Below are 26,532 nucleotides of genomic sequence, written 5' to 3'. Positions count from 1 at the left end.
GCTACCAGTTTGTGATGCTTGTGTTTCAGTGCAGAACTAATCATCAGCGCTGTACTGCTAATCATCCTAATTTCAAGGTACTGTAATTAACTAATCTATCCAAAATGCCACAGAATATACAAGTTTTGACTGTGGGAGTCAGATCAAAGGAGAAGGGGAATCTGTTCTGTTCCTTAAAAAAAAAAAAAAATAATAAAAAAAAAAAATAAATATATATATATATATATATATATATATATATATATATATATATATATATATATATATATATATATATCAGTTTAGGAAGTTGAGCTGTATTCTGATATTTTCCATATCAATTTTTGTTATACCAAATTGATATCAATACAATAATCAATGCCCACCGCCACATACCTGAGTTTAGCAAAGACAATGAACCAATAAATAGATCATCTTTACAAAGCAATAACATAGACATAATAGACATAATTTTAATGTGCTATCCATGACCCAGTGGAGACTCTTAAGTCCCTGAGCAAATTGTTACACTGCGCTTTTTCAGGGAAAAGTGTGGCAGCTCAGCTCTTTGTGCTGACCTCATTCGTGCACGGGTGTGATTATTTTCCAAGTCATTTAAGTCACATAAAAGCCTTTAATTAATAAGCGCCCATCCATTCGTAGGATCCCCTTCATAGTTAGCTGAGCATTACTTCCGAGCGCCGCTGAGGCGAATCCCCTTAATTGAGAAGTGTCAAGAGAGGCATCTGTAAACAGAAGGCGCAAAATAAATAGTTCCATGTAAATAAAGACCACCACTACTGTTAATTTCTTCTTTCATAATTTTCACAGTTCCCAGGGGCCAAGTCTACCCAATCTGTCTGAATTGATCTAAGGTCCATTCTCATTTACTGTCATTGTTAGGTCTATTCATATGAACAACAAAGATATTCATAGAAACATCTCAAGTGTGTATTGTGCAGCTGGTGTTGCTTGGTTACAATGATGGAGAGGAAGAGGAGATGTACAGTAGCCTTGATGAGGAGCTATGGATCACTGAACTTGCTTGCTCTGAGGAGACAAAGTCTTGGCAAAGTCTGATACAGGACTTCAGAAACCAAAATAAAACAGTAAATAACATGTGAGCCTGCTCTGGCTCTGGTAAATCATGTGTATGTGTTTGTGGGGTTGGAGGAATGAGGAACTGTTCGCTGCAAAATATTGTCTCTTTGGTGCCAAGCGGTCATTGCTGTGGTGTTTCTGCACTGCTCTTCCCACAGATCACTTGTCAAGCCAACAGTGACTGTGTGCCTTTTCCCCCCTGATTTTCTGTTGATAACATTTGAGATGCTGTCATTGTTTTGCTGTGGTGGCTATTGCTGCTCATGCTGACTACTGTTTACTCCAATAAACCACTAATGCTACTTCCTGTAACACAAATGTAGCAAATGTAAAAGTTTTAGAGGCTGAGTCAATACCATGTTGCAATATATGAAATCAGTGATGGAGAGTATCAAAGCAGATGCTTATTGGGTCTTAAAATTGTATCTCTTGTGAAACAAGTGGAATTTAGTGGGTGAAGGGCAACAGAGCGGAGCAAATCAATCCACATTTCAAGATAATTTGCCACTTGTTTCTAGGAAAGCTGGACTGTTTAACAATCAAGAGGTTTTCATCTCTCCTTGGGAGATATGTTCATTTTTTTTAATTTTTTTTTTTTACAACAAAATAAGATTTTAGCACTCAATATAAGACTATTATATTATGGAGATTGAGCAGGGAACCTTGTGTAGTCATTCCTGCTCGGTGTTATACTGGATCATGTCTGTCGGATGTTTGTGTTAGTGGGTGTGGGTTGGTTGTAGAATGTAGGACGCTGACATCTGTCATCATCTCGGTCTCCCTCTGTGAGCCTGTTGTTGGAGAGACAGAACAAGCCCTTCATTGCCAACATGTCATGTATAAGAAGCACCACTGACACACAATTCTACATTTAAAACTGCCACAATGTCACAAATATTTTTAAGAATAAATACATTTTTATGGCAGGAGAAGCATGTCAATCAAATAAATAAATAAAAAAATAAAAATAAATAAATAAATAAAACGCAAGCACCACTAAAAGCTGCTGTCAAGCATCCCCCAAGAAATGCAGAGCACAGACAAAAACTGTCAGGGCGACCAAGCAGGTACAATTGAGCCTATAAGACTGCACATCTTCCCCTGCATGCAAGTACACAGGAAACATGACATGAAATGACAGACATAAACGCACATCTGAGATAGAAAACCATGTGGCGGAAATCTGCAACATCAATAAACATATGGCATCTGCTGGCTCCAATATCAAACTATCATGTTGTGTCTCACTCACCTGGCGCGGGTGGGTAAAGTGGGCATGTTGCCCATGTCCATGAGCATGGCCATGTCTCTGTGCGCCGGCACGCATGTGGGCATTTCCAGGGTGGTGGTGTGGGTTGCCGTGCATGGTGGCAGCATGGTGGTGCATTTTAGGATGCTGTTGGGCGTGCAGGTGCCGCTGAGCCGTAGGGATGTTCACATGGTGCCTGGGGGGTTGAGGGCCCCGAGCTGGAGATTTGTGCTGAGTCCGCTCCCTGGGGAGGGCCTGGAAGTGGGTGAGGGGGATGGCAGGAGGAGGAGTTGGTGGATGCCGGGTCTCAGGAATAGGAGCTCCCGCTTGTGTTCTGGGGTGAAGCAGGGCAGCCTGGGTCTGCTGGTTGCGATTTTGGAAGATTTGGGCCCTCTGTGTATGCATTTGAAGTGCAGCCTGGGTTAGGTTATGGGGATTAGGCTGGGCAGAAGGGTGCAGGACTGGAGCAGAGCCTCCTTGGCGAGGCTGATTGGCACTCTGTATGCCAGGCTGTGTCTGTGTGCCCAGGCCTTGTGGTGCTGTCTGTCTCTGTGCTGCCTTGTGTTGCTGGGCCATGTGTGCCTGTGGGAGGTGATTAGGATCAGCCAGAGCTCTTGTATCTGGACCCTGTGGTGCAGTTGGTGCCTGCTGTGTCATAGGTCCTTGCGACACAGCGACGTGGCCTACAGAGGCCTGGTGGCTCATGAGAGGCAGCACCTGGGGGGTATTGCTGTGTACGGCTATTTGCCTGGAGGCAGCCTGGCTACCAGGCAGACCTCTGATGTCTTGCTGAGCGCTCTCCCTTTGTGAACGAGGGTTTCTGTGTGTTTGGTGTGTAGCCTCAAGCTGTGTCACGCTGTGAGTGTTTTGGCCTTGGAGGCTGGATGCAAGAGTGGAAGAAAGAGTCTGTCTGGCTACTGACTGTGAATCCTGTATGGGTGTAGCTCTGCTCCGTGAGGTATTTTGGCTCCGTGCTCCAGGCTGAGCTCTGTTTGGTGTCCGAGCCTGACTTGTGGACGGCTGAGTCGTGTAGTCTGTACTCGCGGAAGTGGAGTTAGGTGATGTCTGTTCTCTTTGAGCTGTGCCATTGGGATACGCTGGTGTCCCTCTGAGGCGATCCCACGGCATCTGTCGACGGCGGGAGCTGGCAGCTGCTGGGGCGTCACGTGGTACTGAGATGGAGTGCCCAGATCTGGTATTTGGCACGGGGTCTTGCTGGTATGTCTGCGTGTTGGCGTTTCGCTGGGCAGTATTGTGCCTGTTGTAGTGTGTGTATCCAGTAGGGATGAGTCCAGAAGATATTTGAGGACCTGAGTCTACGTGACTATTCTGCTGGGGGCCACCAGGATGCAATAACCCCCTTTGAATTCTGGGATTTGTGTTTGACTGCCCAGTTTGCACTAGGTTTTGCAAAGTGGCATTGTTATTAGCTATACTGGTAAGAGGCGGTGCAGAGCTGTCTTGTTGAGTTGGCTGATCATTGTTCGGGTACGAATTGAGATTGACATGAACAACAGGCATTTGTGCATTGTTGTTTTGCTGGGCACTTTGTGGCAAAGGGTTAAGGTTGACGTGGACGGTTGGGGGCTGGGCACCGCCCTGGGCCGTGCCAGCCTGTATGAGAATGTTAGGGTTCTGCTGCTGCGTGTGTGGTGGTGGCACGTTTGCATTCTGAGAAACAGTGTGTGTGAAGGCTGGGTTGTCTACGCCATTGTGTGGGTATGAATTGGTGTTCTGAATAGCATTGTGAAGGAGCCCGTTTGTGTGGCTGCGGCCATTGTGTTGGTGTGTGTTGGAGTTACGCAGGCTGTTCAATGGCGGAGTGTGTGGGTTCCCATGGCCTCTGTGTGGGAGTGCATATAAGTGGCTAGGGTGGCGCGTGTTTGTGTTCAAGTCAAGGAGGGGTGGATGGGGACCTTGGCCCAAATCCCTTGCAGCATGCGGCGGTGGATCTGGTGGCTTAATGGGAGCAGAGGAAATATAGAGGGAGGGAGAGAGACATAGACCAACAGAGAAAGATGGGGGGTGGGGGGGTTGTGAAAAGCTCTTTAGCACCATCACATGGACAAGATAAAAAGACAGATCAATAGTGGATTATATGTAAACATTACAGTGTCTTACTATAAGCCTGGGATTTGGTTCGGTCTTCTGCAATCCCATAGAATCCCTTTGTCTCTGCTCCACTGTAGTAATAGATATTACACCAACAAATATCACTGAGTGCAAGCAAACATGTCCAACTTATTATGTAAAGTATAGACTCTCCCAGACATTGACTGCCAACAGAGATGAATAAAGGCATTTCAGAATGTGTGACTTAACAAAAAAAAAAAAAAAGACCAGATTGGTGTTAACAGAAAGCATGCAGCCATAACAGCAGAAACAAAGAAACATGATTGCATACACATACTTACCCCGCTTCCTTCTTATGAGAAGCACAATGGCCACGATGACCAAAATGATTAAGATCAGCAGAATCAAAGAGCCAATCACAATCCCTGCCACTTCCCCTGCACTGAGACATGTTCCTGAGACAGAAAAAAATGATGCCAAGAGGGAGAATTAATAAAGATAATGAGTCTGGAGTGCAGACAGACTGGAGGAGTGAAGATTAAAAAAAAGGAAAAGGGCAGTAGAAAGATTCTAAAAAAGGACGGTGAAGTAAGAGCAGAGGGAGAGACAGAGAAAAGAGATGAAAGTAAAGGCACGAGAGGCTATCTGAAAGTCACAGAATGACTTTGACTCTGACCACATTTTCACCAAATCAATCTCCAGGGATGCACTGTGTCCCTCTCCTGTCGTGAAGACGGATACAGGGATGGAGTCCAAACCTAACCATCATCATTATCAGTCACAGAGAGGTCGGGCTCCGCCATAACTCACCTACAATGGCCAAGTCTGTCCGCTGCTCTGACGTGTCTCCTGTGAGGCCGTTTCGAGCCACGCAGGTGTACAGGCCGCTCTGATTAGTTGAGAAAGTCTGGAGGATGAGCGCCCCACTGTCCGGCTGGCTGGACGCGATGGGCTGTCCGTCGCGTTGCCATGAGAAGAGGGCGGGTGGCAGTGACTCAGACAAACAGGTGAGCCGCACCGTCTGTCCTACCTCAGCGTCCCCTGGGCCCACACAGTCTGGCGGGGTGTTCTTGGTCAACACAGGGGTGTCAGGGCCATCTGGTTTGGTGACGACAAAGGTACATCGATATCAACATCACGGTCACTTAATTTGCCAAGTGCAATACATGAAGACTTCTTTTCCAAAATGCTGATGGACCCATTTTGGGGGCAAAAATGCGCCCTGAAGTTAACCATTTGATATCTGTCATGCATAAATCCTAAAAAAACACAAGTGTTGTTTTGTGAACTAAGGGCTTAATTTAACTAAGAACTCTAACTTACAAAGTGTCTTGATTTATACATCAAGCTAAACTAGGCGAGATTTTTGAGTAAAAACACACCCGTCTCATCTCATCAGCCTGACTTACAAAGTGAGGCTGCAACAGAGGGGAGCATCCCATTCCCCCCTTACTGAGACACGACAGATTCAGCCAATCTGTGCAAATGAATTTTGCTGTCGGTTATGGACACTTCTGCAGCCGCAGGAACTGACAAATCCAAATCAATGTGCCTTACAGTACCATGAGTGCACACATATTTGGCATGGGTGGCAGCAGAATGGAAACATTCCAATTTTAGGGATCTGATGTGTTGGGCAACAAATTACAGCCAGTGGCTTCAGCTATGTGGAAACCTGGCTTGGATGTTACAGGACAGGATGGTGGATGTCACTGGTTTATTACCGAAAGAGTCAGGGATGTGATAAGGGTGTAGCAATTTTGTACCAAATCCAAAAAACGTGATATTGCATCCTCGGGTTTGCCAAGCCATGCATCTGTGGTTAACCATCATTTTTTTTCCTCACCACGCTTCTTGCACAGCTCTTTTTTGTGCATGGTGTAAAATAAAACTGAACACATTCATAATGTAGAGGAGTCATTATAACTGTTGATTAATAAAACATAACTGCATACATAGTCTTTCTGTTGTTGCATTGCACAAGCTTTACAGGACATTAGCAAAAGCCCCGTTCAACTGTTTGTGTTGAATTGGTGGTATATGTTTGCTGGTGTTTGTTTAAATACAGCATAACTGAACAGTGGCCTAAAAAACAAGGTATAACCCAAACCATGAAAATGATGAACTGTTACACCCCTACAATGTGATGTTAACAACACAGCAATAAACTGAATGGGAGTGCTGTGTTTGAGAAGCCTGAGAAAATAAATCGCATAACACATGCATAATGACAGTTAGTGGACTTCCTCCAAAAGTGTCTTACAGTACCACGAGCACAATCATTGCATGGGTTTGCCCCAGTGGTAATGGACCCTCGTGCTTCTAAACCATTATACAATAACAAGGTGACAATGTAAACAATAAGGCCAATAATGTCATCATATTCTCATCAATGTAATTATGGACTGCATGGCGGCACTCAGCAGAAAGTGGGATAGAGCAATAAAGCACACTGTATGTAATGCAATATGCAATGGTGGATGAGAAGTTAAGCTATAGCCATTTGCAGTGGCTTCAGTGGATTAGCTGACACTTGCTCTCTTTCAAACATTTGTTTCGGTGTCTCACTACGGGCAAGACACCTCATTCCTGTTACCAGAGAATCAGGGTTACTGGATAAGGTAACCTCAATTTTTCATGTATGCTGACTCACAGTAGACAGTGAGGCTCTGCGTGGCTGTGCGGCCGCTGACAGGATTTGTGACGGTGCAGGTGTATTCGCCGGCATCACTCCGTCTGGCAGGATTGATGACCAGTGAACCAGCCGAGATGGTGATCCTAGAGTCGCCACTGATGGCCGAACCCCCTTTACCCCACTGGACCGTGGTCTCTGTTCCAGCCGTCCACGTGCAGTTCAGAGACACATTTCTCCCCTCCGCAGCCACGGAGGGAACAGACAAGCTCACGCCAGCCACTGCAACTAAAAGGGAGAGAGTGGAAAATAAAGACTTCACCCAAGAGCTGGCAGAATTGCCCAGAAAAGGTTTGTGAAGGTGCCATTATGTATAGCCTGCATTATCTTGCATCAAAGCCTAAGAGAGCACACTTCAAAAGTCGGAGTGACAGTACAATAGAGGGCAGTTTTATGTTTTCTGCTGAGGCTAATTTGGTATAATCAAAGCAAGTGAGGGTTGAGAGAGGGATAGGATTCAGATACAGGCACAGATGGTGAATAAAGGGGCAGACGGTACGAATGGTAGCTGAGATGCCACTTGGCAGGCAGCCTAAGTTAAATAATTGGAGAGGGAGAAATGTGAGCGTGTGTGCGTGTGTGTGTGTGTGTGTTTAGGGGAGTATGTACTGAGGAGGCTGTGACTGAAAAGAGCAGTTGTAGCACCAGCGAAAGAAACAAAACCACACAGGGACCTACCAAATAGCTCTAATCAGTTCTCACTTTGCTGCTCCATTTTGCAGCTTTTCCTCTTACTAGCAGAAGGGGTTAATTGTCTTATTCAAGGACAATTTCAAGAGACACACAGCTGTTGAAGGACAGGAACTGGCTGTTGCAGGATTGGGACCTGTAACCTTTCAGAAGCAGGGCAGCTTCTAATAACCAGGCCGTGCTGCTGCCTATTTAATACTGAATATAACCAGTGGAGGTTGGCAGTAGCATCAGGGTAAAACAGATAAATACATTTTTGATAAAAACGGAATGGATAGAAGCTTGTATACATTTAATTTGGGTAGTGAAGTACACTACTTCCCATAAATACTTTTGTTTCATTAAGTTTTTATCATTTGAACAAGGTATTGATATGTTAGTAGATTAAGCTGGTTGGGCATTAGGGTCAGTAACAAATAAGGCCAAAGTATAGAAGGACCTCCACTCAACCGTTTGATCCTTGTGCTTACTGAATTTTGAGTAATGTGGCAGGGATGTGAGGCCTGAAAGACTGCAAGAAATCAAGTTATGCTCACTACAGGGCCATGCACTTCTTATTAGGTGTGCACAGGTTTGCAGCTAAGCCTGCCATTATTGGTGACGCAGGCTGGATTCCTTTAGAGGTCAAGCTAAAAGTAGAAATGCCTAATTAATATGTCTGACTCAAGGACGGCTGGAAGAACTTTTTGCTGGAGTTAAATCATTCCTTCTGGTGCATGAATCTTTTGGCAATTTTCATAGAGGCAGACCTACAGTATGTGTAGAATATATGAATAATCTAAAATGTAATATTAATTACTTAAAAACTGCTAGATAAGTATATAAAGATATGGCAGCAACAAGTAGCTGATAAATCTGTAAAGAAAGTCTATGGGACTGAAGCCCATGGTGTTTTTAAGCAGAGAGGAAAGGTCTATTTCACCTGTGGCCAATGAAATAGTTTTGTGATTTCAGTGATGCTGAGAATGAATTACACTTTTCTGTTCACTGGATGAATATTTGAGGGCTCCCCTGTTTGAAGCTAATATAAAAATCCTGGCTTACTTTGGCTTCATGGCACTATTAAGTTAGAACTGTTTTTTAAGCATAAGCTTTTCAAGACTGCTAATTGCATATCTAAACTATACCTGGAACAGAAGGCAAGCTATGCTCTTTGTTTAAATACCTTTGCTTAATATTTAATTCATTCAGTTGTTTATTTACTTATCTCCTTTGGGTTTTACATAGTACATTCTGTGCCTTTGGATGTTTGCTTGAAGAATCTTTTGTTATCTCTGCGAGAACTGTTTATTGGATGGTTTGGCCTCGCACACGCTGTGATTATGTTTGTTAGCATCTTGTAAGCCCATGTGTGCTGGGCATCATTTGCGATGCATGACACTATAATAAACAATAAATTAAACAAAACTAAACTCCACGACTGAGGCAGCACTGGTGCTAATGGGGATGAGCAAGGCTGTACAAAGTCATTCCTCCAGCATGGGCTGATGATGTAAAAAAGAGAAAAAACAGAAACATTTAACTATTCAGGCTTTATCAGAGACACAGTTGGTCTGGTATGTGCAGTATCAAACATCTAAGAGCATGAGTGCTGAATATGAAATTAGTTTCAATTAGCATAAAGCCCTGAGCCAGTAGCTTCGCTCCCTCCTCCTTTTTCATTAATTTTACCTCACCTACCATGGGTCACTAATTTCATTATACCTCCCTGACTCATTCTCCTCTTCCCCCACTCCTCCTTCTCTCCTCTCCACTCCCTTCTGTTCCTCCTTAATATCATCGCCCCCCCGAACCTCCCGCCCCTCCTACTGTACCTTCCCACCCAGGCTGCTCTCCTTTCATTCCACCTTCTGTGCCTCTAAAGCAGACACTCAGCCACACTCCTTTATCTCTTACCAAACACCCTCAGCAGTATTGATCTGGTGTTGCTGCTGAAGCCCGTGGTAGCTAAGGGGTTCACCTCCACCGTGTAGTTTCCTGCATCTCGGAGCTGGGCGTCACTGATGCGGAGCTGGGTGGCAGTGATGGTGATCCTGCCCTGGTACTCCGGCACCGGGTTGACCACTGAATTTCCTCCGGCCCACAGACCCAGGAGAGTCCCCGCCTGGGTCCTCCATGAGATGGATACGACATCAGACACGGTCAGTACCGTGAAGACTGAGGTGGTGCCGGTCTGAACCAACACCGGGTCAGTCTGAAACTCGATCTGAACCGGGCTCTGGGCCAGCACATCAGCAGGGAGGACTGAAAAGGGTTTAAAAGGAGTGAGGGAGGAGACAGACAAAAAAAGCTGAAGTTGTCAAAGTGGAATTAAGGAGAGAGGCAGAGAGCTATATGTATACACAGACTGAGCTCAAGGGGGAAAAACCCATTAGGAAGGTACACACTCTTCCCTCACTTGTAGATTTCAAACCACATTTTCTGGATTGTAAGTGATCCAACTTTAAACATGTATTTTGTGTTCTTTGTCAGACTGTCTCGTCAAAATAATATTTGCTGTCTCTCCTCTAAAGGATCAGTGGAGCATAGGTAATTTTCCCTCACGTTTACAATACCTTATTAATGTAAAGAAACATTTTACAGGTTTAAACATTTACCTCTTGCAACCCATTTGTCCATTTATAGAGATCTTTCAGTGAGTTTGAAAAATGGAAAAAAAGTGTCAAGTGTTTTGTTTTTGATTGCTGATCTTATGCTCTGCTATTACTTCACCTGGTCTGTCTATATATTTGTGTTTGGATTACAGGTTGAGGCAGGCACCAGCAGGCTGAATTTTCAATACCCTTTACAGGCATATAAAGCCAGAACGCAGGGCCGTTCTGCCCAATGAATTATAGTGAATCAAATCAATATGGTCCTGGTCCTGATCGGTCTCGCTGGACTGCCTTTACAAGATTTGCACCATGGAGCAGAGTATAAAATGACAAGGGCCAACAGTGAGATGGATTGCATTCAGTTCCCACACTGATCTGCGACAGTAACGATAACAGAAGTGTTTCAGTGCCAGATTAAAACTATCAATAGCTCAATAGCAAGTTGACAAAGGTAGAGCGCTAAAGAAAGTCATGAGTCAGATGTAAAGAAACACCCTGAATGATGTAGCACCGGATTGCCGCTTTCATGTGCTGTAGGAAATATTGCAATTATACGACCTGACAACAAGAGCGGTCCCAATAAAGGTGTAAATTTGACTGCAAAACTCAGAATTTTGTGTGATGCCCGGTTTGCTGAGATGTGTCTTGAAGGAGAAATAGCAGATCATAGACACTGTATCAACCATTGGTGGTAAAACAAATGTATTTTTTAATATGATATCATTAGGCATTCCCTGTAAACAGCTGCTGTTTTGCATTGCATTCCCCATAGAGCACCTGGCAATCAAACAGTGTGTGAACAGTAATGCGACGTCTTTTTCTTTGGCTTTACTGCTGACAAACTTTCCGTTTCTCTGGGTATTCATAATAGCTCCCATGGGAATATTTTAGAATTAACACACCACTGTTGCTGGTAATGCAGTATGCATCGCTTCTTGTGCCACAGAATTTTTTCATTGGAAAGATCTACCCAACTCCCAGAGATTAAACGGCATAAAATATACAAAGTTTTCATCACCAGGGCATAGGCTTAATGTAGGACGAATCACCATTGAGTTAAATCAATTGGCAACCAGAGAGCAGCAAAACAGATATTTATTTCTATGAAAATGTTGCAGAGTATTATTTTAACCTTTACTTGTCATGCATAAACAACAGCTAATGAACAAATTAAAATATCAATTACATGCCTGATGCAAATTTGCTGCAGCATTACAAAGGAGCTCTGTGCTGTTTGATCTCCAAAGTAACTTTTAAGCTCAGACAACAATGAAATATAATAAAATAAATTCAAAAAAAAAAAAAAAAAAACGAAGAGAAAAAGAGAGAGGAAAAAATGTTTCAGGCCCTATTTTGCTTTATCTTCTACACAACAGGACCTGAATGCATGACAAGCGGTGGGGCCTCAGAGCTCTGGAGCTGGAGTTTCCGACGCGCCCTTGAAGGCAGCACATCACTCTGCAGTCAGGGCACAGACGGGAATGCAGCAACGCAGGTTTAAGAGCGTTTAAGGAGTGACTTTGCACGAAATGCAATTGTTTTACAGACGTGCTTGGCATACCGTCGAGTTTCTCCCTGTCCTGTAGCTCCCACCTCTCCACCCCCTCACAAAACACCACCAAAATCCCCCCCCTTACACACACTTTCACACCATTTTTGAACCATTTCGATGGTACTCCAACTCTTTTATCAAGGAGGAGCGGTCAGTGGGCAGATTTACCTGCTAATGACAGACAGATAAGCAGCAAAGGTTGGTTCATTTCCTCAGTCAGGGCGGTCTATGGAGAGATGAAACATAATTATAATTACTGTGCGTGAAAGGCCTGTATTTTTATTTATTTATTTTAAAACATTATCCTATAAAGAAATGGCATTTGGCCGGGCGCCAGGGTTTACTTTAGTTGTCATGTTAGCACCGTGTTAGCATGCTAATCAATTCAGTTCACCACCTGACGAAAACAACAAAAACAAAAACAAACACTCATCCCGCCAAAGCGGCTGTAAAAGCTTTTATATGACACTTACCAAAGTGCTTCGCCTCTGCCCTCATGTTCATTTTGTACGGAAATGAGACAGCGTATCTGTTTGTGTTTGTTCAACAGGCTGCCTACTCCTTCCTCTTTCCCTGCTCTTACCTGTCAAACACACACACACCTGTTCTCTTAAAGGGGCCGCGCTTATTTATCTTCAAACGGGGAGCCTGGAGTGTACTGCACCGTAACAAGCTGGTTATCTCTAGTGATACTAACACAAGTATTGAGAGATAAATGTAGACCTAATTTAAAAAAAAAAAAAAAAAAAAAAAAAAAAAAAATCACACTCCCAGGCAGTTTTTTCAGGTATAGATGATGCTTCACCATGCTTGTAGTAGAAAGGTGATTCATGTCGTCTGCTGTACAGTGCTGTATATTTCCACTTGAGCAGATTAAGTTATGAACGTAAACTGAAAGAGCCCAGACAAATCAGTCTCTGTGTGTCATGAATTCCCCGCAGACTACGTTTAAGTGCTGTGTGCTGTAAAACATCACCATGCACCTAGAACCAGAGATGCAGTCAAGGTCAAGGTCAGTTTTATTATCCCAGCAAGGGGAATTTCATTCAGCAGCAGCCTCCAAGTGTGCATACAGTGGAGGATGCAAAGGACCATTATACCATAAAGAAATACCATAAAAAAATCTGTTTCAGTTAAGGTGAAAAATAATATAAATTACATAAAAACACAAGAGACATGTGTATATAACTTGTACATAATAGTAACTGGGATAAAGGAGCAGTTAAAATGCATTTTTATAATCTTAAATTGTTTGCTTCCTCTCTTGCTATATCCACAGAGACATCCATGCAGGGGCAGGCCGGGGTCCTTCACGATGTGACTGATTTGCTCAGAGTGCAAAGAAGCTACTGAATCTTGATTTCTACTGAGAAAGGCGGCCTTTTTACAGTCTTCATCTTGGAGACACGTACAGCCAAGGGTGCACACAAGGCAGAGGGTAAGAACAGTCTGTACAGCAGATTGATTAGCCTAAAAAAAAAAAATGTCAGTAAAATATTATCTGCATGAAAAGATTTCTGTTTTCTAGGGAAATGGAAGCTTTGTTGTATCGCGCTCATTTTGGTGGCTGCAGAGGCTTCAAGTTTAATTCGGTTGCCAGTTTTGACACCAAGGCACTTGTACACAGATACCCTTTCATGTGAGGGGCCCTTAGCGAGACTAGGAGGCACTGCCATGAGTAGAACCTATGATGGTAAACCTTTGATGATGAATATTTTACTTTTACTTTACTACTACTTTATAAAGTGGGTTTACCACAGACTGAGATAAATCATCATGCAGTAAAGACATTGTATACATCATAATAAGCAGCATCACAGTGATATTACTGTATACGCAGATGAGGATTAAAACAAATAAATGCTTTTCAGAGGATATAATTTATTTGTGTTCATGATGGTGGTTGTTTGTCATATGATGAGCTCGCCTGGAGATCACAGTTTCCCTACCTGTTTCATTTACCGCTACATCCCTACCTACAGTGAAACACAGCAGTAGCAATCTGATGAGGCAGTTGGTGTAATTACAGTGTTTGTTTACTGAGGCAACAGTTCCTTTATCCAGGCTATTTTTAGCCTCACTTGTTCAGTTGTAAATGATATGGATTTATGTCAAATATAAAAAGGCATTAAGGTTTTTGCACATGGAAATAGATTTATTACCCAAAAGCATTTGCTGCTGTCTGCTGAAGAAGGTAAACAGCAAGTGAAATAAGGACAAAATGCTATTCCTCAGCTGAGATATTACTGCCACCCACTGGCTAATTCCAGGTAACAACACCGCAGAACTCGGTGAGAAACAGTTGATGAACTCCATGGTTCCTCACACACATTCTTGGTTAAGATCGATTTATAATTGATTTGTTTGTTTTAGGACAAGTTTAAGCCCTCTAAGTTGTTTCTCAGCAGAAAGCAAGTAAAAAACGATAGTGTTAAAAATAATAGATAAGAAATAGATGCATAATCTCTCTCTTGCATGCCACAACCACAGTTCACTATTGCCGTGAAAGCCCATTTTGAATAGATAAATGGAAACAATAATAATTAGACAATGACATAGATTGAAAGATTGGGTACACATTAAAAGTGTTGCTGCTGGATAAGGAACCTACAGGACAAAGCCTATTTCGCAAGACAGAGCTTTAACATTGTCAGTGGTTTCCTCTGCTGTTCCATTTAATCTACAGCTCGGCTTACAAATGGAGGGTAACAGTTGGTGTGAAAATCCATGTCCAGGAAATCAAACATGTGGCATTGTTGGTGCAACATGTGCTTGGACACAGGTCAGAGGGAGGAGGGAGGAGGAGGAGGAGGAGGGGGGAGGTGGGGTGATGATAAGGAGTGCTGATTTTACAATGGAAAGTCCTCACATTTAAAACACAAAGCCGTGGCATTTACTGTACAGGAAAGGGGAAGAGGAAACCGCACCGCTTGAAAACAGGGTGACGCCTAAGTGCCTCTCAGTCACTGGACCTGCAAAGCTAAGAAAGAGGCTGGAGAGGCACAACATTTAGCTCTAGTCCCATTTAAATTTATTGCATGGCAATCTAGTGCTGCAGCAGCAACTGTAGGTTAGGAACAGTCATTTTCTCTCCTGGTGATTGCTGGTCATGCAATGGCAAGAGCTTTGAAGACCTATGTGAGATCGTTTTGTTTTGGGCCGTAAAACTGCTCGTGCTGCACCTCATCCTTGCGGGAAGGTGAATGTAGAGAGGAACAGCTCTGACTCAACTGCATTGTGTGCCGTAACTTTGGGAAGGTAGGTGATTCCCACTCTAGGAGGCTCTGTTGTTGCTCCGGGGAAACATTTCATAGCTAACATATAGATCTGGATAAACTGGTTTAGCCACCTGATTATGGATCGTTTAAAGGTAAACAGCAGCAGGAATGCCAGGTTATGGATATTTTTATGCTGTGTGGCTGTGTTCCTGTACTGCAATCAGTGTTTCCTCTGTGTTTTGATGCAGCATTTGTGTTTCGGAAGGGGGGGCTTTTAGTTTTTGCTCCACACCTGTCCTTGTTTTAGTCCAGGTTGTAGTTGTAGTCCAAGTTGCAGTGTCAAAAAATGTTGTTCTATGGATACTTAACCATATTTTAACAGAAAAAAAAACATTCTAAGCATGGAGATGACACTTTTTTGTGTTGTAGAAGGGAAGGTGGCCATATGTACTTATTTCGCTTGTAACGTAATTTCATGTTTCCTCTTCAAAGTGGTGTCATTATTCTTGGTGTGATGGCACCCCTGCTGTATAAGTAAGGGGGAAATATTGTGCTATCAGTGAGGTCACAGACAAATTCTTGTCCTCTCTCTCTCTCTCTCTCTCTCTCCCTCCATCAGCAGGTGTTATGGATCTGCAACATTTCCTGTGCTGGAGAATTGCCCCTCTACTTCTCTTGTGTAAGGCTTTTTGTTATATCCACAATCTCAAGGATTTTTTTTTTTTTTTTTTTTTTTTTGGTGAAGCCAGGTGTCTCACTGCTTTAGCCTGCTGGCAGAAAACACAAAAATATTTTCCAGCAGGTTGCCATGTTAACAGCAGCACACCTCTTTTCTTTGAGGTCACTCCAAGGACAGATGAAAAAGATCACAACACAGCCTCGGAGACGCAGTTGAACTGGTCACAAGGGTGTGCTTGGGTCTCTGTCTGCATGCAAGGAAATTGGTCTCCCTTGAAGATTAAAGTAATGTAAACTGCCTCTTGCATTAGGGAGCAGACTGCATTGTTTGAATCGCCACTGTTGTTTATCTCTATCAAGCCACAGCACACTGTGCATGATTAATACCCTCGTGGCAGACTCAAAGAAGCTTACCGGGTCCACTGCAATTTTGACACAGGTTTTAAGACATAAATTTAGTTTGATGGATATCACATTAGGCATGGCTGTCACGCACCATAAATCATTGGCTGACACAGAATGATGGAAAATAGCCATACATATTCATATAGTACATGCTGAGAAAGAAGTTGCAGAAATGCCATTGTTTTATTTTCTTTCCCGTTCAGCGTAAACCATGTGCTTCCCAAGGCCAAAATGTCAAACCTAATGAATATGAAATACCAAGGGTCACCGTGGCCAACCTAATATAAATACAAACAGTATCTAGCAGTGCACAAGCAGCTTAGATGAGGGAGCCAACATCAACTCGCTTGCAATAACAAATGTCCCAATTTCTCTTCCTAGTGCCATGTGGGTTCCAGTGTATGTCCGTGCACATTGTGAATGAGGAACCGGTTCATGTAATCCCTGGCTCGATTCTGGTTCTCAAAGCCCGGATCGAGCATGGACCCCTCGAGCAGATCTGCATGGTAACCTGGGAACGGGAGCCCGAAACTGGTTTTAATCCTGAGAAAGTGACACTGGGCATGTGCAGCGGCAGAGGCCTGAAGTGTACCGGTATGCGGCCAACAGGCCGTGTGACCCTGGAGGAGCAGGGAGCCACCCTGAAGATTGCTGGATACACCGTGGCAGACGGCGGTGTGTATGCTGTGACAATCACGGATCAAACGGGAGCGAAGGTCACTGGGCATTGCATTGTTAGAGAATACGGTATGTTATGCAAAAAGATAAGGGATTCAATTTGAAATTCATCTGTCAAAATTTGCATTTTTTTTTTTTTTTTTTTTTTTTTGCTGAACAACATAGGTGAAGAACTTTCCTTAAGAATGAGAAGACCAATGGATTTGGGGTTTTAAGGAAAAGCCAACAAGTGGAGTGGCATTAAAATTATAGTGGGCATATAATTATATATATACCATTATCATGCATGATTTTGAAAGTCTTACAACACTGCATTATGCAGAAATTTGGCTTTGGATAAGTCATCAGGGACGTTTTGAAAGCTGAGACATTTCATTATAAATTGACTATAGCTTGGCCTTTCTAGCATTAACTTTAATAATACACCATAATGAATGTGCTTTACTTTCATGCCAGCAGGCATAATTTCCCTCTGATGGTGGATATGTCTTTTTGGAATGAAACACTTTACATTTTCTAAAGATTTGCCTAGACTTTATTTCTGGGTATTCCTTTTTTACCCTTGCAGATGATTACCAGTTCAGTCTTGACTTAGCTGCTATTTTTCTTTAAAAGCTTCATTGCTCTCGCTCTCATCTGTCTACAGCACCTGTATCAATTTGTCAGTTCCACTTTTCCCTATATCTGTTATCTCAGTTTCCGTGGTTCTCCATCATATCTTCCTCCAACATTATGCCTCACTCACCAGTCTCATTACTGTCCCAGAAACTGAGCTAGTATCTCCTGACAGTATTAAACCATCCTCATGATTCTTTGTCTTAGACCGTCTCAGACAGCCCGCTCCTATTACTCTTTTTGTAACAGGAAAATGCCCAAAGCTGAGCACTTCACGTCTAACCGTCATCTCAGCTCACTGCTATCCGCTTCCAAGTTTTTAACAGGCTGCATCCTTTCTATCTTGATGTGTATCAACTCGTGTCCGCCTATTTCTCATTTCCATTTATCTGTCATTCCAGAGGCTGTGAACCACGTCTCAGTCAGCATCAACGTCTCGCACTCCTCACTGGTTTGTGGCGAGGCCTGGGGGACAGACCCCCACTTCAGCTGGCTCCACGAGAGAGCGGCCATCACCAAGTCTGTGGGAAATGTTTCCTTGGACGGCAAGACTTTGTTTGTCTCCACAAGGCCCATTTGTGGCCACTTCACCTGCATGGTTAAAAACAAACTGGGCTACAGCACCGCCACCTACACTGCAGGTAGCTGACAAAAGGAGCAGTTCACCCAAAATGCCAAAAAAAACATGTTTTCCTACTTAGCTCTCGCGTGAAATCTATCCATCCAAATAGTTTCTGAGCAGTCTGGTGAGGTTTCCAGTCTGCCATGAGGTTTGCTCCTTTCACACCAGTACATTGGGGCTACATTTTTTCGGGGATCTCAAAACAATCAAAAAACTATGCGCAGAAAAATCCACAGCAACAAACAATTAACAACAACAAGGGACAGATAGTGAGGATGAATACCCATCCCGTCCCATTGTACTGGGGCACTGGATGACTGGAAACCTCACCAAATTGCACAGAAACTATTTTATTATTTTTTTTTTTTTTTGGCCATAGCAAAACATTGAAAATGTATTTATTTATATTGGGTGACCATAATCGGATGAACTGATTCTTTACGTATTCACCAGCCCCACTTTCTGAAACCAGGCCCTAGACATAGAAATAATCTGGGGGTGTAAATCTGTTGCTGTTATCTGATGCTGCAATGGAGGAAGTAGTTTTCCTGCATATTGACGTCTCTCTGGTGTGTTATGTCATGGATATTCAGAGCAGAGGCAGGCAGTCCAGTGTCTTAATACCAAGCCAGCAGTGTCCTGATTGTACTTTGTTCAGTGTATTGTATCATTGGTGGTGTTTGAGTGATAAAGGGATTTTTCCACTGTGCAATCAATAAACCACTGCTGCCACTCCCCTGCACTCCTACTACCACTGCTGCTAAACAGGCTAAACAAATTCAACTCTTTGTATCTGCCAAGATAATCCAAAGACAGTCCAGGATACTTACTTTACCTCATGCTACAGCTCATGCAGTGACTTCATGTTTGTTGCAGTGAGGCCTCTCGGGCCTCCATGTCGACTGACCTGTGTTTCTTTTTCTGTATGGTGTCTTTTCTCTGCCTGACAGCACCATGTGAGATGGAGGACAAAGGGACAACGGTGGCAGTAGTGTGCTTAGTCATTGTACTGCTGCTTGGAGGAGTGCTGGCTTTTCTCTTGTGGAGGTACAGTAATGCACACTGACACTGGCAGCCAAAAAGTCGCACCACGCAGATACTGATCTCATTTCAGGCTACGTACTGACAATAAAGCCGTACACAGAGAGAAAATAAGATACTGGTAAACAGTGCTCTAAGGAGGACAGACAAAAAAAGGATACAAAATGGAAATAGCAAAATGCTACATTGCGCCTTCCCACACGAGAAGTCATACAGTACAATTGTACCCCATGAGGCATGACAGGCTAGCTTTTGTCTGCTGACAAAACAACTGTCAAGTTTGTCAAGCAAGTGGATGGTGTGTCAGCGCTGTTTGATCAAGATTTGACATTTTGTTCCTTTTCAGGAGACACAGATACAGTGGAAGGGGAGAGAGGCTGCACGAACATTTTGATGACAATATTTGAAAACCCACATTGTCAATCTACACTCCTGTTACTCAGATGGAGAGGAAAGAACAGGAAATGGACTGGGCTCTAAGGGAGGAACTTCCTGACCTGTAAGCAACATGACCTTACAGTGCATTGGAACAATGTAAAAAGTGAACTGCTTGCTGGCAAATGGAAGACATCTAAAAATGGATATCCATGTTCGTGTGAGCGGTGTCCTTACACTGCCTCCTGCTGGGCTACACTACATTATGTACTTTAATACAAAGGAGTAGTTATTTCCTTGGAAAAACATCAAGTAAGTTTGTAACAATGTGCATTGTAATGAAGTGAAACTTACTGTATTGCTTTCATAATAAAATCCCTGCACGAATGTGAAACAATCTCACTGACTCAGCAGTTCACTTGGCAGACTCAAAGAAAACAAAATCCTAATATTGTGAGACAGTCTAAATTTGAAAAAGTGAGAGAGAAAAAACTTCATAATTTTGAGAAGCTTGTGCTTGCACTGGCATGTGTATTGTGTTTGCCTGTATATTCATATTGATCCATCCGGGGTTATAGTACCTGAGTCCAATCTCAGTCCTGAATGTAAAAAAAATAGAAATGGCCTTGTTTTGTCTAGCTGATCTGAAATAAAAATTACTAACTCCATGCAGTCCTTGGTTTTGGCCTAAAATACTGCATATTTGCCTCATTTTTCAATAGCTGGGAATCTGAAACAAGTAATTATTGCTCTCTGACTTCACTGGCCAGCCACATCTCATGACAGAAAGTCATTACCGCATTTAGATACTAAAAAGGGCTATAAAAGAAAAATGTGTTGAAGCAAAATGAACTGTACTAAGAAAATTTCATATAATTTTCATACAAGTAGTCTGCTCACCATAAGAAAAAAAAAAAAACCCTGAAAAACTTCAAAAAAGTTATTTGTTTAAAAGGTTGTTTTTTTTTTTTTAATAATAATAATAATAATAATAATAATTTTTAGACTCACTTAGTAAAAATGTACCCATAAGACACTGTAACACACTAAAAAATGAATGTGTGGATTATGCATGGAAATATATGTTTCATCTACAAGGCTTTTTTGAAAGACATTGCAACAAGCCTCCTCGCAACAGAAATGGGGTCATTTATTGATGTTTAGCTTTTGTTTTTCCCAGAACTATAATTCAAACTGTGTATGTTGCAGATCTCAAATTTCAAAATCCTATGCGCTGATTAGTTGGACTGCCTATTTGCTCTTGGTTTTGTGTAGGACTGGATATTCTTGTGTCTTGATCTTGATTTGATGTCAAACCATTCTGGACTTGAGTTTGATGTGGATTTGACAAAGCTGTCCTTGACTGCAGCCCCGGGTAAAGCTCTCTCTGGCGGGATCCCTGTGCATTTCTGTTGAAGCACAATGTTTTTGGGGGTTATTTTTCCACAGTAGTTCTGTTATTCCTCCAGAGACTGAGGAGTGTATCTGAAACAAAACATTATGGATTCATTACCACCCACCGTGGCGGTGTTAGTCCTATGCTCCATTGAGCTACACAAGACTACATAGTGGAAACAGCACCAAACATTCAGAGGTCAAATTAAAGACAGGTTAGATCGGGTGGGAGGGAGAAGCAATTGAACATCTGCCATGAAAGTTTAGGTGCACCTCTGGGAGTTTAAGCCAAAGATTGTCTCCGCTTTGTGTGCCTATATTTCGAAATATATCAGGGAAAGACGCTCCATTTGTTACTATAAAAGACCCCAACATTACAGGGCCTTAAAACGGATACAGGAGTAATAGATAAAGCTTATAGCTCCTACAGCCCTGCCTGAGGCTGTATTCTGAGCTGGGAAAAGAAATGATGTAATATAATGAAAATGAATTGAAAACTGTGCAGTGATAGGTGTGGAATACAGATCATAAACTGGCTCAGGGTGTCTGCAGAAGTCCTGATGCTCCTGGTTTGATACACAAGAGGGGAAACCACACATGAATACACTTTATGGGTAATATAAAGTTGGCATTGCATAAACTAAAAGACTGGCTCATGCACTCATTGCTGCACATGATAACAAAGAGACAGGGATTTTCATTTTGGACAATAAACCCCGATTTTTACACATATGTTCTCTCACAACAGCGGCTGCTCATGAAAAAAAAAACAAAAAAAAAAAACAGTCTTGTACTGTGGGCCACTGAGCAGCTCCACTACAGCAGCTGAAGGTCAAGAGCGCTTTGACATTACTTATTGAGAGAGAGAACATTTCTCATTCACTTCCCCCACCCAGACTTCCTTAGCCAATCCAGAGATTTGAGCTACCATCGCCCCCATCACCAGCCCACTTGTAATACTCCCATTGCATTATGCAGCTCCGATGCACTTTCCAGCCTCTGTGTGCCTTCCATCAGACTAAAGGGCAGATGGAGGTGCCGGAGACACACATCCATCATCTGAAGCAGAGCCTGCAGGCCACACAGCCTCCACTGACACTGGCCTATACCATACGAGTGGCACAAAGGGTGAGAATATTTGTCACAGCCTTGCAGCTCCTCCAAGGCGCATGAATCTAAATGAATCAAAGGGACTGACAATAACTCAGCTGCTCTGGCGGAACAACCGGCAAAACTGTAATATACAAAGGCTATTGCAGATGAAATGTGTTGGTTTTTACTATTAAAGCTGTGTCAGTTTTCCCCCAACAAAAGCTGAATTATATATTTTCATTCCATGCCAGAGAGACGACCCAAAGCAGACCTCTGCACTGACTGAGTCAAAACTCAAACATCAAACATGGTTTGGTTTATTACTCTGTAATATTGTAATTACTCCCCAAAGTTACTGCTGTAAAAAAAAAAGAGAAGAAAGGGGAAAAAACAGTAAGATATTTGTCAATGGCAATGCTGTGTGTTTTGTTGCCTGAGAATCATTAAAGTTATTTTCCATGCAATACCAGACCTTCAAGATTGGTGAGGGAGCCCTGGCATAGGATTGTGGCTTACAGTACACACGCACACACACACACACACACGCACACAAATGCACACAATAACTGATTCAATGGATTCTACTTGTATTGGGGATCCATTGTACATACAATGTGGAGTTTTACAGAGCGGTGCATTGGACTGTGAAAAAAAATCAGCAGCCAGTCTTTCGTCAGTGTTGACTCCACTTATTCATTCTCTCTCTGTGCATTCCAGCTATGTTATTGTTATCACAGCTGCACTTCCTTGCCAGAACTATACGTATTCTTGTTTATAGAGATAGTGACCAGCGGAGTGCTAACAAAGGAAAATGGTGGGTCTGGTCTGATTAGAGTCACGGGCTTAAAAAACGTGACTACCCATTTTTAACCATGGGCTCAAAAACATGATTGAGAATCACTGAGTAAATTTAAGTATGTAGGTGGGAGCTTCGTGGATCTTCAGTCACCATGGTGTTTGTTAATATGCCTCACAGTAAGAAATTGGTCTCAAAACATAATTAGAGTGCATCAAAATATACTGGATTTTTTCATTGTTTCCTGGCACTGTTTGTGAGGCCAAACATTAGGCAGACTTGGCCACGAGCCAAGGTCTGAAAACAGACAGAAGAGCACTCAGCAGCAATCAAAAGTCTGCTTACACATACAAACTGTGGAAATATAAAATCAATATGAGTTGCTGACTGTGGCCAGTGCACGCTAAGCCTTGTGCTGATGGCACAGCACCATGCAGGCAGTCGGAAGCTGGTGGATCCTCTTGCGCGGGTTGACGTCTGTGATAATACCCTGGGCAACCGGGTCATTTGTCATCGGTGGGAAACAGGAGATATTGGTGTGATGTTTGTGAGACAGAGGTCGTTTCCCCATATTTCATTTACGCTCGTGACAGAAGTGATGGTGGAGGTTAGAAGTAAGAATAAAAAATGTCACACTCCAGATACAGTGGTGAGACACATGCATCAACATCCTGTGATAAAAAAGTGCTTTGGGCGGCGTGCCATCAAGTCTCGTTTCTTCAGGTCTCCAGCCACATGTCCAACTTCCTTGTGATGCTATGGGCTCTTCAAGTGACCACTGCTGCCCCCGCCTTGACTTCCTATAGTATTAATAACATGCGCGGCCTCTGACTCACTCAAACACGGGTACACCCATTACATCCTGCTGCACACATTGTACCTGGGCCCGGTCAGAGGTCATAGTGTATATAGTGTATGATAGTGCAAGAGAGATGCCTCCACCTCTTGCAGCACAGGCCTGGCTGTTCTTGGTGAACTGCTCCCACTCCTGGTGAGAGGTGGAATTGCAGAGGATATGAAACATGAATAAATAATGGCTCAGCAAAGGAGGCAAACAAAGTATTCTCCAAATGACTGTAAAAGTCTTTTCATTCTCATTTACAAGGTGATTATTTGTCTGTGTGTGTGTGTGCTACTAGATCTGCTGTGCATTATCTGCTTAACAGTGAGTGCTTTAGTCACTCACAAAAAATAACACACAAATCACAACTATTATAAACCTCAGCACAAAATAAAGTTGTCATAATTTGCTATTATGATACTAATGCCCTTAAAAATTTGTTTGAGTTTTCTGATGGAGTTGTAGTTTATCTTAGGGTTGTTGTGTGGGTTAAAGCTAATTTCAAAAGTTGTGGTTAATGTTAGAAAGCGCTTGTGAGCATGTTAGGTTTTGTTGTTAGTGTTAGTCTAAGGTCAGGTTTGAGGATGCATCAAATAAGTGAGACTTTGTTGCTCTGTTTTTTTGTGATTCGATAAGTGAATGTCAACCCTGGACGATCTAAATAAACTATTACTAAACAAGAGCATTCAACTTAAATTTCTGTCTAGGCACAATCCCTCTTTTATTTTATTTTGGTGATATCCTTGGTGTTACATTATCACTTCTGTGGTGTTTCTGCATTATTATGACGTCTCCCTCTTTAGATTTGTGTTTGCGTTTCTGTAGCCAGCACTCTTTGTCTGTCTGCTCAGCCATGGTAGTTATCAGTGCTCCTGGTAACTACCCCATGATTCTTTTATTTATTCCAGAGCCGCTGTTGCTGCTGCAGAGGAAATAAAGCACATCACCTCCTGTGTGCCAGAGGATCTTTCCTGGCGAACAACCACAGGAAATCACAGGGCACCAAATGTAGAATAGCTAATTTACTGGTAAAAGTCATTCACTGGAAAAACAACAGCATTCATCTCTAAGACGACACAATTCTCCTCTCTAAAGGTCTGATTGGTGTTCAAACATTACATTCCAGTCATGCAACTTCTCCAAAACATTTCTTGTGATTAAAAGAAGGATTTGCAATCAGTAGCTTGTGTAGATCAGTGACACAGTTACCCGAGCCACACATAAAACTCCCCTCAGAAGCAAAAACAGCGATATGTCTGACTGCGTATGGCCTTTCTGCTGGAAGGCCTTGTTGATTAACTCTGATCAGCTCAGTCTCAGCTTGGCCTCCTCCTTCAGCTCAGCATCCACAGAGTCACGGAGCAGCCGTCCCCCCTGCTGGGCCTCCAGCCTCCAGCCAGCCTCCCCCAAACCTCCCAAAACCCAAATGGACAAGAGCCTCAGGAGACAAGGGGCTGCCAGATTTCATGGCCACAGAGCTACAGCTTTGCAGTGCTGCAGCTGCTGTCCTTTTGCAGGTTACCCAGAATACAAGCTAAGCCATGATTGTTTACCTGAATTTGTCAAAGGCAGAATCTGTGGATGGCCAGAAACAATTTTTTCTCTCTTTATCCGCCAGCAGCAGTGCCTTCAAGAGTGCTCCTGCAATGCTGCAATCTCCTGTTTTACCCGGCAAATTGTTTTAGGAACTGAGATAGATGGATAGACAGACCGACACACAGACAGACAGACAGATAGATAGATAGATAGATAGATAGATAGATGTCATGTGAACACAATTGTTTACATGACACACATCTATCTACACAAAGTAATCACAATTGTTGTAAACAGACTTTGGTAAATGCTGTCATTTGATTACTTGACTATGTTCTGTTGCACTGACGTAGGAGCCACATGCACTTGTTGATCTCATTAATCCAGTCAGCCCATCTCTCAAGGCTGTTACTCTCAGGAAGTTTGAGCTTAACGGAGATCATGTCTACAGAGCTATTGTAGTGTCTTGAGTGATAAATGTTGTGCTGCTGTCAGGCGTGGAGAAAGGGTGGCAGCTGCACCGGGCCTCCAGTGCGGCAGCGGCCCACAGAAAGAAGCCAGCATGACGAGACAGCGGCGCTCCTTTATTTAAATTGAATACAGAAATTAACAGTGTTATTTGTCAGTCAGACCTAGCTGGAGGCAAGGAGACCTAGCTGTGCCAGTGATTATTCTATGTGTTTCTGTTTATGACAGTGAGGATGTGCACATAATCAGCACTGCACCCCACCCTGCAGAGCATCTGGTCTCTCGCAGACCATCCATCTTGCCATGTTTTTAATGATGAGAACTGTCACTGCTCAGCAGTGATCTTCCGCTGTTGGTTATTGGTTTCCCATCCTGCTACACTGACACACTTTTCCAGCTTCTTGTAAGGGCTGGACCTGTATGACAGTGCAGCAAGAATCATGTCGACTCAAAATTAACTGAAAGTAAATTGTGTAAAGCAAATTTATATATGAGAAGGAAAAAATAGATAACCTTGTTTCTAGTTATTTTGGGGATGTAAAATTATGTTAAAAGAAAAAATTTACTCAAAGCACAGAAAAATATTTCCCACTTACCTTTAGTGAACTATAACCATCCATTCTGTGAGTTTTGGTGAGGTTTCCAGGCTACATGATGGATGGATACAGTTCACCACTGTTTCATCAAACTCTTTGCCTCTTAGGTCTGTTGTTTGTATTTGGTATCTGTGTCATTGTTTGTGGAAAGAGCTTGTGCTGTTGAATTGTTTTTTTCACATTTACATTTTTGACGGTTTGAGCTCCACAAACAAATTCCCATCCAGGCTCATTGCACTGGGTGGA

At 42.9% G+C, this 26,532-nt stretch overlaps 2 protein-coding genes across 6 annotated transcripts; one reads left to right on the top strand and one right to left on the bottom strand.

Annotated features, from left to right (window-relative positions):
- Nucleotides 1–276: 276 nt before the first annotated feature.
- Nucleotides 277–12,506, bottom strand: LOC115374025 (chromatin modification-related protein eaf-1). 2 transcript variants are annotated; one of them, XR_003929586.1, is made up of 10 exons: nt 12,404–12,506; nt 12,099–12,156; nt 9,681–10,028; nt 7,056–7,322; nt 5,213–5,500; nt 4,744–4,857; nt 4,451–4,512; nt 2,333–4,288; nt 1,743–1,871; nt 277–725 (listed from the first exon to the last, which is right to left on the bottom strand). XR_003929586.1 is itself a non-coding variant. In XM_030072730.1 (9 exons), the coding sequence occupies exons 2-9, from the start codon at nt 12,136–12,138 to the stop codon at nt 1,848–1,850; spliced, it is 3,099 nt and encodes a 1,032-aa protein (XP_029928590.1). In that variant the 5' UTR covers nt 12,139–12,156; nt 12,404–12,506; the 3' UTR covers nt 1,510–1,847. The 2 variants fall into 2 exon arrangements, 1 of the variants encoding a protein (XP_029928590.1); XM_030072730.1 differs by lacking the exon at nt 277–725 and having other exon boundaries at nt 1,510–1,871.
- Nucleotides 11,985–20,039, top strand: LOC115374026 (uncharacterized). 4 transcript variants are annotated; one of them, XM_030072735.1, is made up of 7 exons: nt 11,985–12,128; nt 13,210–13,368; nt 15,771–15,827; nt 16,613–16,978; nt 17,926–18,165; nt 19,097–19,193; nt 19,534–20,039. In XM_030072735.1, exons 3-7 carry the CDS (start codon nt 15,776–15,778, stop codon nt 19,592–19,594), a joined length of 816 nt encoding a protein of 271 aa, XP_029928595.1. In that variant the 5' UTR covers nt 11,985–12,128; nt 13,210–13,368; nt 15,771–15,775; the 3' UTR covers nt 19,595–20,039. The 4 variants fall into 4 exon arrangements, with proteins under 4 accessions (XP_029928595.1, XP_029928593.1, XP_029928594.1 ...); XM_030072733.1 differs by having other exon boundaries at nt 15,768–15,827; XM_030072734.1 differs by lacking the exons at nt 11,985–12,128; nt 13,210–13,368 and adding an exon at nt 14,908–15,188.
- The last annotated feature ends 6,493 nt before the right edge of the window (nt 20,040–26,532 follow it).

This window comes from Myripristis murdjan, chromosome 16 (assembly GCF_902150065.1).
Source record: "Myripristis murdjan chromosome 16, fMyrMur1.1, whole genome shotgun sequence".
NCBI classification, from domain to species: Eukaryota; Metazoa; Chordata; class Actinopteri; order Holocentriformes; family Holocentridae; genus Myripristis; species Myripristis murdjan.
This window is presented reverse-complemented; position numbering and strand designations above follow the sequence as displayed.

Coding starts and splice junctions, on each gene's coding strand:
- LOC115374026 (XM_030072735.1), top strand. CDS start 15,776: ATGGATCTGCAACATTTCCTGTGCTGGAGAATTGCCCCTCTACTTCTC. Junction 18,166..19,096: donor CACCGCCACCTACACTGCAG/GTAGCTGACAAA, acceptor TCTGCCTGACAG/CACCATGTGAGATGGAGGAC. Junction 19,194..19,533: donor CTGGCTTTTCTCTTGTGGAG/GTACAGTAATGC, acceptor GTTCCTTTTCAG/GAGACACAGATACAGTGGAA.
- LOC115374025 (XM_030072730.1), bottom strand. CDS start 12,138: ATGAACCAACCTTTGCTGCTTATCTGTCTGTCATTAGCAG. Junction 4,513..4,743: donor TCTCATAAGAAGGAAGCGGG/GTAAGTATGTGT, acceptor CTATTACTACAG/TGGAGCAGAGACAAAGGGAT. Junction 1,872..2,332: donor ACTTTACCCACCCGCGCCAG/GTGAGTGAGACA, acceptor CTCCAACAACAG/GCTCACAGAGGGAGACCGAG.